Source organism: Podarcis liolepis (assembly GCF_965112155.1).
Source record: "Podarcis liolepis genome assembly, chromosome: 1".
Taxonomy (NCBI): Eukaryota; Metazoa; Chordata; class Lepidosauria; order Squamata; family Lacertidae; genus Podarcis; species Podarcis liolepis.
Genome location: NC_139554.1, coordinates 34,004,926 through 34,019,383, shown reverse-complemented (window position 1 = coordinate 34,019,383; position 14,458 = coordinate 34,004,926). Strand labels below are relative to the sequence as shown.

At 40.0% G+C, this 14,458-nt stretch overlaps 1 protein-coding gene across 21 annotated transcripts in view; it reads right to left on the bottom strand.

Annotated features, from left to right (window-relative positions):
• RALGAPA1 (Ral GTPase activating protein catalytic subunit alpha 1) overlaps positions 1 to 14,458 on the bottom strand; it is a 125,865-nt gene that overhangs the window by 56,707 nt on the left and 54,700 nt on the right. For all 21 annotated transcript variants that reach the window (XR_014526601.1, XR_014526602.1, XM_083504693.1 and 18 more), the window contains 9 exons: positions 13,783 to 13,935; positions 12,494 to 12,687; positions 12,278 to 12,376; positions 12,028 to 12,183; positions 9,324 to 9,452; positions 7,117 to 7,242; positions 5,835 to 5,893; positions 5,200 to 5,308; positions 389 to 499 (listed from right to left, as the gene is read on the bottom strand). Coding sequence is in view for 19 of the 21 variants with exons in the window: in XM_083504693.1 (XP_083360819.1) it covers positions 389 to 499; positions 5,200 to 5,308; positions 5,835 to 5,893; positions 7,117 to 7,242; positions 9,324 to 9,452; positions 12,028 to 12,183; positions 12,278 to 12,376; positions 12,494 to 12,687; positions 13,783 to 13,935 (1,136 nt within the window). In the remaining 2 variants the exon portion in view is untranslated. The remainder of the gene's footprint in view (positions 1 to 388; positions 500 to 5,199; positions 5,309 to 5,834; positions 5,894 to 7,116; positions 7,243 to 9,323; positions 9,453 to 12,027; positions 12,184 to 12,277; positions 12,377 to 12,493; positions 12,688 to 13,782; positions 13,936 to 14,458) is intronic.

The window sequence follows — 14,458 nt, the reverse complement described above, 5'->3', positions numbered from 1 at the left end:
GGTTATCCTGAAGCAACATTGCACCCTAGAGCAGAATTACATGTTGCATATAGTTCTGTGCCCTCTCTTCTCAGGGTGTTTCCACCAACTGGTATTCTGAAGCACACTGGCACCGTCTGTGGAGGTAGATTACATTTCAATAATATATATAATAAAGTTAAATATTTTTACATTTCCTTCCTTTAGCTTTTTTCCCACATTTACCAACACCTACACTCCAAATGAAGAATTATAAACAAAACACTCCTCATTTGGGCGTTTTCGGACAACTGAAAATCTGTATGGCAAAAAAACTCTGACTTTGACCATTTGAAAATATTTTGCTTCATATTTCTAAAGCGAGGATTATAAAGCTAAAGTTCCATTTTTTCCTCATGTTTATACTTACCTGAATAATTTTTAATGGTGAATCTGCTTGGTACATTTGTAGCCTCTGTACATAATGAATCAACATATTAAGCATATTGCAGGCAACATGCGCAACCGTTTTATTTGGAAACTGTAGAAAAACAGAAAAAGTTAAAAATGCATGGATTTCAGTATTAGCGCACACCATGTGATGGACTAGCATCTCATGACTGTTACATATTCGGAGGAGAATTACACACACTCAAAGCAAATTTTAAAAAACCCAGTCTTTTGTCAAGGAAGCAGCACAGCTTTACTTTACTTGGATCTAAAACCTAAATAAAGAAACATCCAATACAGTCAACAATTATGGATTGCAAACAACCAGTAAAAGGTCTGAGGTTTGTGCTGAAAAACAACAGATTTATTTGGATGAACATTTTGTATTTGCATGCATTGTGCCAAGATTAGTATTTCCTTAAAAAAAAACCCACCATTATGTGGCCGAATTTGATGCAAACCAGACTCTAAAAATCTGCAAAATGTAAAATATGATATATTTATTTTAAATTAACAAGTTTTGTCACAATATTTTGTTCTTTTAATTGTGTAAATATGCAATATAATGGAAAACACAGGAGGTCTAGGGCATGGTATGCAAAGTGTATTTTGAATGCATACGGCCACAGGACCACTTTTTCATGTCTTTGCATTCAAGCCCCATGTTTGGTGAAAGATTCCTGCATTGCAGGGAGTTAGACTAGATGATTCTTGTTGTCCCTTCCAGTTCTATGGTTCTATGATCTTACGCTTGGGCTTGTGTAGACATTAATGGCCTCATTCACATGTCATATGAAACCACAGTTTGTGCACTGCCGCCTCCTTTTTCCTACTCCTGCACAGCAGGGAGCAGTTCAGAAGCTGTTGCTTCTGCTTAACCATAATTTGTCCTATCAACTAGACTGAAAAAGTATGGTTAACATAAACTATGGCTAGCTGAAACAATCATAGTTAATGTTAATCATGGTTCTGGGCCTAGATGACATGACTAGCTATGATTAACCAAACTAAACCCCTTCCAGCTGTGTGAAAGAAGGGGAAGCTCACTACAGATAGTTCCTGCTCACTTATGTTGCACTAAACTATGGTTACATGTGGTGTGAAAACACTGCCATGGAATGAAATGGCCTTATTTCTCCCATGGTTCTGCTGAATTTATGAAATAGCTAAGGCAGAGGTACACTCAGGATTTTTTTTTTATCTATAGCTTTTGTATTGTGAACATTTCACGTTGGAGATGGCAGCAGAGGGTGAGGATTAAATACTGTGGAAACTTGCTGTAAAAAAAACCATGCAACTTCCACCTCTTTCTGAGTTGTAAGACCATAACTGGCATTGTAAGTGCCATGCTGAAGCACTTGTCTTAACGACAAAGCCAGGGGATGCTGAGGAAGTGGTAAAGCAGAATGCAGCAGGCAGAATACACATTGTCTGCTGTCTGCCTGAGGGCTTGGGTGGCTTCCAACTTATTATGATGAACATCAAAGAAAAATTCAGACGCTCCAACAAATCAAATGCAGATAGCTGGAGGTGTTCTTTGAAAACAGCCTTTACAAAAAAGCCAGACCCTGTACATGATGGACAATAGGTGAAGTAGTTGGAGATGTTCTATTGTCGGATTTATAGGTAAGTACCACAAATATGGACCTTGGAAGCAGCCTTACCTACTCAAATTGTCAGCAATTACATGCCACCAATTTGTGGGAAGGTTTTTCATTCTGTGGGAAGCTCAAACTGCATGCAAGAGGCAAATGTGTTTTCCAGTAACAAACAGCAGCAACGTTTACTATGTTACTTATACGCTCTGAATTTAATAGCTACTCCTTTGCACAAAAATAGTCAGGAATTATTCAAGGCAAATATTATCAGGTTAAGCAGTAATTGTATTTTATGGAAATGATTCTTATTCAGAAAAAAATAGGGGGCAGATCTGAAGTACCCAAGGACTGCCTAAAACAGAGTTTCTCAAGCTTTCTACCCCTAGGGCCAATTGAGATGGTTGAAAACTACAGAGGCCCATCAGTCACAAAATGGTGGCAGATGCAAGTAGTATGGCATAATTAGCTGGCAATTACTGAGGTGACTTTCTACTGATACTTAATCCATTTTTGGAACTTGCTAAATTATTTGCCACAAGTGTTTTTCCTGTGGCGAGGAGTTCCATAGCTTAGCGTTCCTGTATTGTACAGACATTTGCTCTGGAGGTATTGTGACTCAGCCTCCCAATTTTAGACGAAGCTGCTGATCCAGAGGATTTAAGTGGGGAAGGCTTTTCCCTTCAAATGCCTCTTGAAGTATTTTTACCCATCTCCTGTAATTTCTCCCTATTCTCTTCTCACTGTACCTTATTTCCCTACACCATGTGAGTTTCTTTCATCCCTCTTCCCTGGCCCTTTTACATTCACTTATTCTTCCTATAACAGCCTCCCTCTTTACTTTCCTTCTATTTCCAGTTAAATGTTTTATTAACTATTAACCTTTCATCTCACTTTCTAATTTCCCTCCACACTTCCTTTGACTTTCTTCCCTTCTCCCCACTAAATATCTCTTCTCTCCTGGCCATATTTACCCAGCAGGAAAGAGCTGCTGGGGCTGCCGTTGGTACAGTCGAAGGCAATGACATGTCTAAGGGACAGGCAGGCAAGTGAGGAGGCACTAGGCAAGCTGTGGCATTAAGGCCCAGGACTCTCTGGTGGATCCTAGATCACTGTCTGAGAAAAAGTGGTCTAAAAGAGTAAGTGTGAACAAGTAAGTAAGACTGGGGAGGCTTACTGCATAATTAGCTCTTATATGCGTTCGCCCACAAAAAAATAATAATTTCTAAATTATAGTCACAACTGAGGAATCATAATCTTCAAAATCAGGTTGCTCATAAAAGCTTGGTTTGCACCACTGTGATGGGACCTGAATAGTTAAGCAAAACATCTGAACAGCCAAAGTTTTGCCACTCCTGCCTTGGACAACATATAGGGCTGTGCTAAGTTCTTGCTCTTAGAATACATTGCACTTGCACTGAAGCTGTGCATTTTTAATTTGCTGCAGGTGTGATGTCAAGTCACCAAATATCTGGGGAGTTTTATTCAGGGAGGGGACATGCTTTGACCCTAACCTTAATTTACTGCAAATCTCCATGATGGAAGGTTTCTGAAAGTTCCGAATAACCTGTCTTTAACATCTAAATTAGAGAATCATTTAGCTAGAAAGGTTCAGCCCCCTGCTCAATGAAGGAATTCTAGCTAGAGCATCAAGCTATAGAATTGGAGCATCCCCAGCAGACGGCAATTCAACCATGGCTTGAAGACTCCCTAGGTAATTAGTCCCTATGTCTAACTACTCTGTTAAAAGCTTCTCCTGATATCCAACTAAAACCTAGCTTTTGCGCCTGTATTTGTGACTCTTTGTATTATGAACCTATTCAGTGGGTTCAGCAGAGAGAAGTTAAAGAACTTACTTTCTTGATAACGGTGACTTTTTGTCAACGGTCCCTTTAAAAAAGCCTGATGTTAAAATACTATGCTCTGTTCTGTTATAAAGGATTTCTTTTATTAGACACCAATTCAAGCTCCATGTTGGTCCACTGGAGTCAATCCATAGAGCCAGTATGCCTTTCTCTAGCCTAAACTTTCAACAGTGGTTCAGCTTCACCCGTTGCTTAAAAAAATGGTTTGAGCAATAGAGTTTTTCTGTAGCATGGATGAGGTTTTGTAGTCACTTAGAACCCAAGCTATTTTGGAGCGGCACATAACACAGTCTCTAACTGCAGGGGTTGAGAAGAGCAATTAGGATCTTTGTACTAAGGCTTTCAAGGTGGTTGAGAGACAAAAGTTGTGACTTCACACTGTCTAGAGGAAATAAACACTGCCTATACTTTGATAGAGCAGCTTGGTTGGAGTTCAGAAAGTGTTGCTGCATCTGTGTTATAAGCCTGCAATTTGCTTTTGTCCAGTTCAATAGTGTGCGTTCTGCACTTGTCAATACAACTGACAAGAAACATAGTATCTGGTATCTATACTCAATTCATGTCTCTCTGCAAGAAAAATAGCCAACTCCAAGAGTCTTTGAATAATGTGTGATCTAGTTTCCAAATAAGAGCCTCAATGTGTGATTCTTCTGGGCACAAAACTGTATTTGTGAACTTTAAATCTCTGTTAAAAAGAAGAAGGAAAAATGACATCAATTATTTCCCCTTACTCTGAAGCACCTAAAAGAAGTGCTGTATTAAGGTACTACACTTTATATTTTAAGCATTCATATTTAAAATTACTTTAAATTAAACCATTGCTTTGTAACAGCGATGAGACCTGGAAAATTTGGATAAAAATTGGCACAGTTTTAGGTCCGCCCCCACCAAGCATATAAAAGTAATTGGCATGCTTTGGTTGAATACTATTGTTGGAAAGGGAATTGAAGAGGCTGATGTGGAATCTTACTTATATTCTAATCTTTGGCTGTAATTTTATGTGCACTTACCTGAAAGTAAGCCCCACAGAACATGTTGGGAATTACTTCTGAGTAAACAAGTATTACAACGTATGTAACCTGCATATGAATGCGATGTTAATATGCTTTAACGCACTTTCACATGGTTCAGCAGGGCTTACTGTCAAGTGAGTGTGCACAGGACTGTAACCTTAGTAGTTATGAACAGAAACCAGCCAACGTTTATCTATGTGAGCCCTAGCGCTGCCTAGAGATCCTTCTAGGAAAATGAGAAAAGAAGGCCAGAAAAGCCACAGGGTGCACATGAAACACTACACAGGGCCCTTTAAATCCGAATGGTTACATGCTTACTTTTAATGATGCACAGATCACATTCAGAGCTTCCTTGATCTGAGGATGATGGGATTCATGCACCAGTTCCTCACATATCCATATGCCAAGGCTACAAAGAGCAACACATCTGCAAAACAATGTTAGATAGCAATGTAAGCACTGACTTTAGCCAAGCTAAAACTAATGTCAAGGGAGTAGAAAACTTGTGGTATATTGAGAGTTTGTTGAGGTAGGACAACAGTGCAACCCTATGGTCATCTAATTAGATGTAAGCTCCACTGAGTTCAATTGAACTTATTCCCAGGTAAGCCTGTTTAGGATTGTAGCCTTAGAGAAGCCATCTCTAAATGTCTAAACTAATATATATGGTGCATGCCACTATTTTTTCACTGGTTTGTTTCATTAACCATAATCTACTGCTACTTCCTTTTAAAAGGAATTTAAAAGGATTTTAAGAATGCTTATCTATCTCCTTCTCAGATATATTCTCTGGATAACTCATAATGCAGTTGAGCAAAGGCAAATTTAAAAGAAAACCATGATTCAAATTAACAGCAAAAGTCAACCCATATTGTGCTATTTAAATAATTTAGCTGAACATACAAATTGACCTATTTGCTTGAGGATCTGCAGTGATCCTTCTTTATTCATACCTTGCCGGTCCAGATGGCTCCTCTCTGGCAGAACTTAATACCGTTTTGATGATCAGTTCCTAAAGTAAGAATGTTCAAAGTCAGTCATCCAAAAACCCCTTAAATTTAAAATAAAGCTTTATTATGTGATAGGAAAAGTTCACAGAAATGGGAGAGTTACGAAACACTCTGCATTTGTTCCTACTATCATACTGTTTGTTCATACTATTTCCTCAGAGACAGTATCCAATGGAACAAGGAATCCAAAGTTGTTTCAGCCGTACATCCCTGATGATTCTCTTGAATCTTTCAGCTTTGGGTACCATACCATGCCTGGCTGCACAAACATCCACTCCCTTACAGTGAGGAGCTGCTACTAGCTGCCACTTTCTCAAAAAAACAAACCACCCCAAACACATTGCCACCCAAGTGCTCTGGTTAAGCAAATAGCAATGAATGATTTGAACACAAAAAATCTCCTAACAAGAAGAAAAATGACTGAAGCTGCTATCCTAGACACACTTACTTGTTCCACTGACCACAACAGCTGCATTTAGACATAATAATAAACAATATTTATCAATACATGAATTGCCATTTGGTATGCGCGCTTCAGAATCCCTTGCCACTGTTTTTAACTTACCACAGGGCAAATTGTGGTTAGTCTTAAGCAATTAACTGAAAGCAGCTCTCTCCTGTCCTTGGAGGACCAGTTTCAAAAATGGTGCGGAAGGTCCTCTCCTCACGCTGCCTTCCCAAAGCCAACTGAGTGAGGCCCTGGGCTTTGGGAAGGAGGCACAAGGCTATGGCAGGGTCCTAGTGCCCCACTTACCCAGTTTTGGAAAGGCAGCGTGAGGGCTTGCGTTGGACTACTCTGCTCTACAGAGAGAATCTGCTCCCAGTATTTGGAACTCCTTATCAAGAGACATCTAGCTAGTTCCTTATTTGGTGACCTTTTCCAGGCAAAAACATTGTTTATTTAGATATGTCTTTTAGCCCATTAGCTAACATATATGTTGAAACTGGTTCTTTTTGTTGCTTTTACTGATGTATTTTACCTGCCTTGTTCTTATGTGTGTGTTTTTTTTTAAATCAGGCACTATTTTCACTGCATCTGTATTATTATTAGCTGCCTTGACTATGGAAAGGTAGGATGCAAATTCAACAAGCAAACTGATAAATAATAATAATTAATAATAATAATAAATAGACATGCCTAGGATTGTGCCAGGAGCTGCTGCTCAGCTGAAAACAGCTAAACAAGGGGAAATATATGCAGAGTACACAGCATTTCAAAACCTACCTTAACATCTGTAAACGGAGAGACAACAATGTCAGGAGTGCTTGGGTGTAGAGCTGGGAGTTCACAATATAAATTGGGAAAGCAAACCAGAGAGCCTAAGAGAACTTGTGCTTCTACTCTTGGTGCCTGAGAAAAAGAGAAAGATACAAACAGATGATAAAGTTTAGTCTTCATCTTGAATTGAAACGTTTTAAGCACAGGTCTCTTGGGGTATTGCAGTCATGAAGGGGCAACATGAGTGGGGAAAGGGCCATGTAGCCCTGGCAGGATTTTAAATTACACAAGGAGCCCCTACAACTAGAAGACACTTCCTGCTGCAGAGCGTACACTGGGGTTGAGAAAGCTGGCCAGAGCCATGAGCCATGAGCCAGTGGGATGGGGTAAAGCCCTGTTCTACTTGTATTGCCCCTTCAATCACCCAAGGACCAGAATGATGATGAGCTGCTTGCAGTGCTTTGTTGGCTCATATGCTGGTGATGTGCTTGACCTGCTGGGGATGCTTCAGAGTTATTTTTTTGAGAATGCAATTGCACTGGGGTTGCCTTCAGGTATTACAGCTTATTGTTATTTGTTAGCTATTCAGTTTGATAGTTACCTTATGCATAGCAGTTTCTAGGTAACTTAGAACCAAGTTAAAAACATGCACAACATAATAGCACCATTTTCTTACATTCGTCCCTTATGCTTGCCTTTCACAGATCTTCCCACTTTTATTATTATTATTTATTCAGTTTAGACATCGCCCTATACCCGGAGGTCTCAGGGCGGTTTCTGTTGTTTGATACCCTTACCTCTCCCTTTCCTATCTTCATGTAATATTTAAATTTAGATTGCAAGCTCCCTAAGGCAAAGGAGCACAGTATAAGGCAGGCAAATTTGCAAGCAATTGGATGTATAAAACAAGGATGTCAAGAATGTAAACAACCTGTACATTATCTAATATACAACTTTCTAATAATACACTTTTGTAGTAAATAAACAGAATATGCTAAGTTGCTTTTAAGGTGACAAAGTCCCTACTTAGAGAGACTTTAGTTGGTAAACTTTGTACACAACATCCTAGTAACACACACACACACACACACACACACACACACACATATTGTATGTGTGTGTGTGTGTTATATAACTCATAGCTATATATAAAAATAAGCTGTATATAAATGGACTGCTGGACTCACCCAAATGGTGCTTTTAGCCAGTGGCCATCCATTAGGTAGGATCTAGCACCACCTCATGGCTAAAGGTGAGTGGGATACAAGAGTGGAAAAAAGACTCACAAACCCCAGGAAGTGAAGTGGCGGGTGGGGAGACAAGCAAGAAAATAAAAGAGATTGAAGGCATAGTGGGGATTTGTTTAGGCAGTCAGGCCTCCCCACCTAACAGCTGACACAGAGGGTAGCATAGCAGCCACTGCAGCCGCTTTTCTGCATGGCCTCCAGCTGGCCCCAGAACTTCAACTCTAGTTGAAAAAAGAGTTGTGTGGAGAGAGAGCAGGGGAAAATAGGAAAAGAGGCTTTTTAGAAGATGCTCCCCACTTTAGGCAATTTCACTTATGCGCATGGGCCCCCGGAATGTAACCCCCACATAAATGGTGGGGACGCCTGTCCTGGAGAACAAAAAGGAAAACACTCATATTGAACACAAGAAAAAAAACCAAAAGGAGAGCTAAGACCACCAATCCATCTCAGGCAAAGGCAGGAAATGGACAGGAGTCAGCACTGGAAGGGGTTGTATATGCCTTGACTCTTGAGTTGCTTATCCTGTTTCTGAATACCGGGTGGTGCTAGATCCTACTTGATGGATGGACACCCACAGAAAATCTAATAGCAATTGCTGAATATAATTAACCTGGGCAACAGCTTAGGACCAGGCTATCTGATAGAGCATTTCCTTCTGTATAAACAGCCCAGTCATAAAACAAAAGGAGGGCCTTCTCTGTGGTGGCCCTCCCACTGTGGAATGACCTCCTAGAGATATGTCAGGCACCTGTGGTGCAGGAGTTTCCTCGGTGGCAAAAACTTACTTATTCACACCAACGTTTCAAGGCACCAATCCTTAGTACTGACTACAGTGAACTCTGGTATATATTTGTTACTTTGTTGTACTGGTTTTATTTTGTAAACTGCCTTGGTATTTTTCACAACGAAATGTGGTCTGTAAATAATTTTAAACAGCAGCAATAATTTTTGTTAATGGAAACTCACATTGAGAAAAGAGGATGCCGCCACTCTACCAGCTGCGACAATGAAGTCCATGATCAGCATGGTAGCACCAGGTAAACCAAGTGAAAAAAACTGAGGAGAACAGTGCTTGATGATAGTATTGACGATATCCTTGGAGGAAAGGAGGCAAAGAACTGTTTAACAGACAGATCGCTTGCAACTTCCATAATAGACACTCTGTTAAATAAAAAGACTAACGAAAAGACAAAATAAATAGTATGAAACCCTGTTTTGAGAATGCCAATGGCAGCATTTGGAGATTGTGATAATCTATGTTTTATTCTGATGGGAATAATTCACAGCAAATACTGGGTTTCCCTGCCCCTACTTTCCCCTTTGGTGTGGTTGCAAGGAGATTAGAAGCTGCTTGCTTCTGTTTTGAATTCATCACAGTTTAGTGTGTTGTCTCCATCCTAAACTGTTTACACGGTATAGGTATGAAGGAGTTTATTTGAAACAAACCAGTGTTAAGATTTAGTCACAGGTTGTTGGGTTTGGATGAAACAACAAGCTGTGTTCAACTAAAAAATGGAAGCAAAAGCAAAAGCCTCCTTCAGGAGTAGGAAGGGTTTGTGTGCTACACGAGCCCAAGGCTTCTGTATCGTTCCTTCAGGAGAAGGGTTTGTGTGCTACACAAGCCCAAGACTTGTGTATCGTTCATATCCTTAATGATAAACCATGGAGGAAATCATCATGATGTCCAAGTGCAGCTAGGGAGTCAAGCTGAACCTGAATGAAAAATAATTTCCCAGTGAACTAGAATAAAACTATTACCCAAATCTAGCCACATTTCTTCCTAGGATTTGCAGTTACACTGGAACTTATCAAGATGTGAACATTCTCTCAAAATAATTTATTCACAAATTTGTTCAAGAAAAGTAGGATTACTGCTCTTGGTATCATTTTTTATTAAGCTGTACAGATCTCTTCAGTGCCAGGTAAAGTCCATTTTATTTCTCCAGGCTTTTCAAGTCTTAAAATTTCAATCTTAAATGTTTACTGCACTTGAGAACTTCTGTACTGCTGTCGTTCCCAGTGTTAGAAACTGAGATATGAAAGCTAGGAGCTAAACAGCACCTTAAACCTATGTTATGGGCACTTTTTAAATAACTAGAATACAAAGCTGGAAATGAATGAACTGCAGCTAAAATATTATGTTCATTTTTCACATGGTTGAGTCTTTCCCCAGCCCACTTCTGTCATATTCTTAAGAGGGTCTCTTCTCCAGTCTTCAGAGAGTAGCTGGAAGTGGGGAGGCAGAAAAAGATCCTCCTTTTCCTTCCACTCTGCAGTTTTAATCTGAAATCTTACATGTAGAGCTCAGAAACTGCTCACGTTGATGAAATTCCCTGTCACAAAATGTGCCTAGGACATTGGGAGTTGTTGGCTTTAAATCAGGATTTATTCTGCTACTATTTTTATTGTGCTTTTTTAGTGTTAATTGCCCAGAGAATGTTTGTATTAGGTGGCTTTCACAAATGTGAAAACGGGAATAAAACCTAAATTTGTCTTGAGGGTGCAAAATGATTAGTCAGAAATGCCTCCAAGTTAGAACTGACCATCAGAGAAAGAAGAAAATGAAAGACAGTAAAAAGCAGAACAAAATATTTAACAAATGGGAGTAGAGTTTCCTTCTAAAGTATCTGCTAACTCTAAGAGAAGATGAGTAAGATTACTGGAACCAATGTCTCCTTATTTGCCAACGACCCTTAGATTTCTGGGAAGGTATCTTATTCAGCAGTATGACAGATTCTTGGCAATTATACCCAAAAGGCATAGCTTTACCAGAACTATTATAAATTGGTAATTAGATTGTTTTGCAAGGAGTTGAAACTGTGAGTATGAGACAAAATCTTGCAGTGTATTGCATGAATTGTCACTGAAGTTACGGTAAGACAGCCTATATTCAGACTTGAAGAACAAAGACTCTGGGCTAGTTCTCATGAACAGCATATGAGGTGGCAATCCTGTGTATAGGCTCTACTATAGATTGTAGGTGTGACTCTTATGATTGGTTTTTAATTATTTCTGGAGGAGCATTCAATCACAAAGAAAATGAGATGTCAATTAAAAAAGAAATTTAGAACACTTCTCCCTGATAGCTCGTTGGCTTGTTTGTTTTTTGAGTGAGGGGTATGGACCCATCTACAATCCAAAAGAGTGCAGCTCAAACACAGATCTTTTGTTTGCAAGAGCTAAGCCTCTGTCTCTAAGAAGCAATCGTTTTTTAAAATATTATTCAAAAAATCCTATGCTTTTCTTGGAAGCTTATCAGTGAAGAGATCAGAAGTGGCAGGCAAGGGTCCTGAAACGCAGCTTGTTCAACACTAGTGATCTTTCCCTGAAACATGTAGCTACAAGAATTAGTTGGGTGCATTCTAAGTTTACTCAAGAAAGGCCCAGCCAGTAACCTGATACTATGTACCCTATAACACTCCCCAGCTTCTTGTACAACATACAGAGTTTTCTTGCCAGTGGCAAGAAGCATGTAGAAATGGTTCCCCAATATCAGAAAGTTTGAAAACCACTTCTTTAAAACATAATTTACAATGAATAAAAACTCCAAGTGAGGATTATGTTTGCAAATTCTCAAAGGCATACTCTGCAACACGTTTTTAATTTTCTGGGTTCACGATTGCTCAGAAATGTGCTTCAGAATAAAGTTTAAATTATTGAGGCTCCTTACCTGATCAACGTGAAGTAGTCCACAGTGCATTATATTGTAGAAATGAGTTAAAAAGTCCCTGTTTGGAGAAACGTCTTGTCTCCGCTTCATTGTATTACATATGAGTTTATAAGCATGTAACTTGCCTTGTTTGTACTTATCACTCAACATGGTTGCCTAATATTAAAGAATGAAGCCACAATGTTAACACTTTCATACGTTGCCCCATTTTCATTTTCATATTCACAGAACGGGCTACACTTTTCTTTACCTTGAATAGCCACGGAGTCAGAATTCGCAACGGAGGAATTAGAACTGGTGGAGAAGGTGATGTCATGTTATCAGCTGAAATGCCAAGATTGTCTCTAATCTGAAATTATTTAGAAATACAATGCAAACTTGTGTGAAGATGAATTTGCTGCTTCAATTCTACCTTAAAATACTTTTTTTAGGCTGAGCGGCTAAAAATATTCAGTTCTCCAAATACCTTAGCAAGATTTTGCCAGAGTTCACAAAGGTAATCAAAAACTTGAGCATGTATTTCAGGGTCCATAATGGAATTGACATCTCCTAAAATTCCTAGCATTCGTCTCCACATTACGGTAGCGACATCTGCATGCCATCCAGTGACTGTTCCTCCTGCCATCACACTGCAGCATTCAGATGGAAAATCACTAGTTTCTGTAAGAGAAGGAAAAACAAACAAAACTTCAGGCCAGCTATTATTTGGAGGTGGATTAAGAAGTTAAGGAGGGAGATGATGCAAGGTGTGCAAGAACGTCCATTTGTGCAGTGGGGCTTTCCTCCTTCCTCATGATCCCCTGGCTCTAAGGGGGTCAGGAAAACCCCCCAGAGAACCACATGTGGGGAAGAAGAAGGGATCATTCCGTCTGGCAAGCTGAAATGCTTGTGTTGACAGAATGACCACAACAGCAAGATGTTGAATTCCTCCCAAGAAAAACCCATTAATATGTTGCATCAAAATATATGATAGCCAGGTAGAAGAGAGCAGATATGGTCCTTCAATCCCCCACTATGCCACATTTACCCACTTTATTTAATGTATAAATAGTCCATGCTCCTGCTTTAATCAAGCAGATGAATTTTTTACTTTCTCCCAGGAGTTAAAAACATACCATATTTTTTGCTCCATAAGGTGCACCTGACCATAAGGCGCACCTACTTTTTTGGGAGGGGGGATTAAAGAAAAAAAAATGTGGCTCTTGGGGGCTTTTGCGGGAGGTGGGGGAAGTGAGAGAGCCTCGCTCTGTCCCTTCCCCCACCTCCCGCAAAAGCCAGGGATAGCCGCGCGAAGCCTCCCCAGGGCAGCGGGATGAAGGCTCCCCGCTGCCCTGCGGAGGCTTCCCGGGCTACCCCAGAGCTGTTCAACCCAAAGAGCTTGTGGGGCTGGCGGTGGGGGAAAGCCGAGTTTCCCCCACCGCCAGCCCCGGGGAGCAGCAGGAAGGCTGCGTGCAGGCTTTCTGCTGCTCCCCGACCTGCTCTTTGGAGAAAGCCACCGCCAGCTCAGCCCCACCCCCCACCCCAGGGACCACACATTCACTCCATAAGACACACAGACATTTCCCCTTAGATTTTAAGAGGGAAAAGGTGCGTCTTATGGAGCAAAAAATACAGTAATTAGTAAGACAAATTTAATGAATGGCAAACAGAAAACACAAGTATTGTTCTCCGAGACAACCCAATTCTGAAAATAGTGAGCACTGTATAGGAAATGAAATAAAAGCTATTCTTTAAGTTTTCTATCTAAGATATTGCCTAGGTCATCTGGTGTCTGTAAAACAGAGTGATGGAGCTTCTCATCCAGCTGTAGATCTTTCTGTTCGTTGTGATCTGCACTCAGAGTGGCAGGTGATGGTGTCTGCGATCGTGATCCAAGAGCAGACTGGATTGGTGATGCGCTTTCAGAACCTACAAATGACATTGTAGCTATCAGAATAAAAAGTGTATTTACTCAGCCTTCATTTCTGATTTGCAAGTAGCATACAAAGCTCAACAGCGGCACAACAAGCACACATCTAAAAATATGTTATTAGTAGCACTTTGGACACCTATACAGTCAAATTTAAGTTGCTGGCACTGGTAAATTTGTAATTTTATTTGTTATAGGAATGATTTCCAAATATCTTATGTATCAAAAGTGGGGGCAGCAACAAAATATCCAGCCCCTGGATGCTTACTATATGCTGTTGAGGTCTTCAGCAGGCTGATTTCCTGCTCAACTTTGGGGAAATTTAAAAGCTGCTTGATGGTTTATAGGGGTGACAGATGAAGAGAAAAAAGGTTAGTATGGATGTAGTTTTGCCATGTGCAGACCTCTGGATCATGGCTACAATCTCTACTTGATATGAAGAGGTCTATTATTCCAGAAAACAATCTGGGTTGTTTTTTTTAAAAAATCAATTTAACTGGCAAAATATACCCCATAAATTAT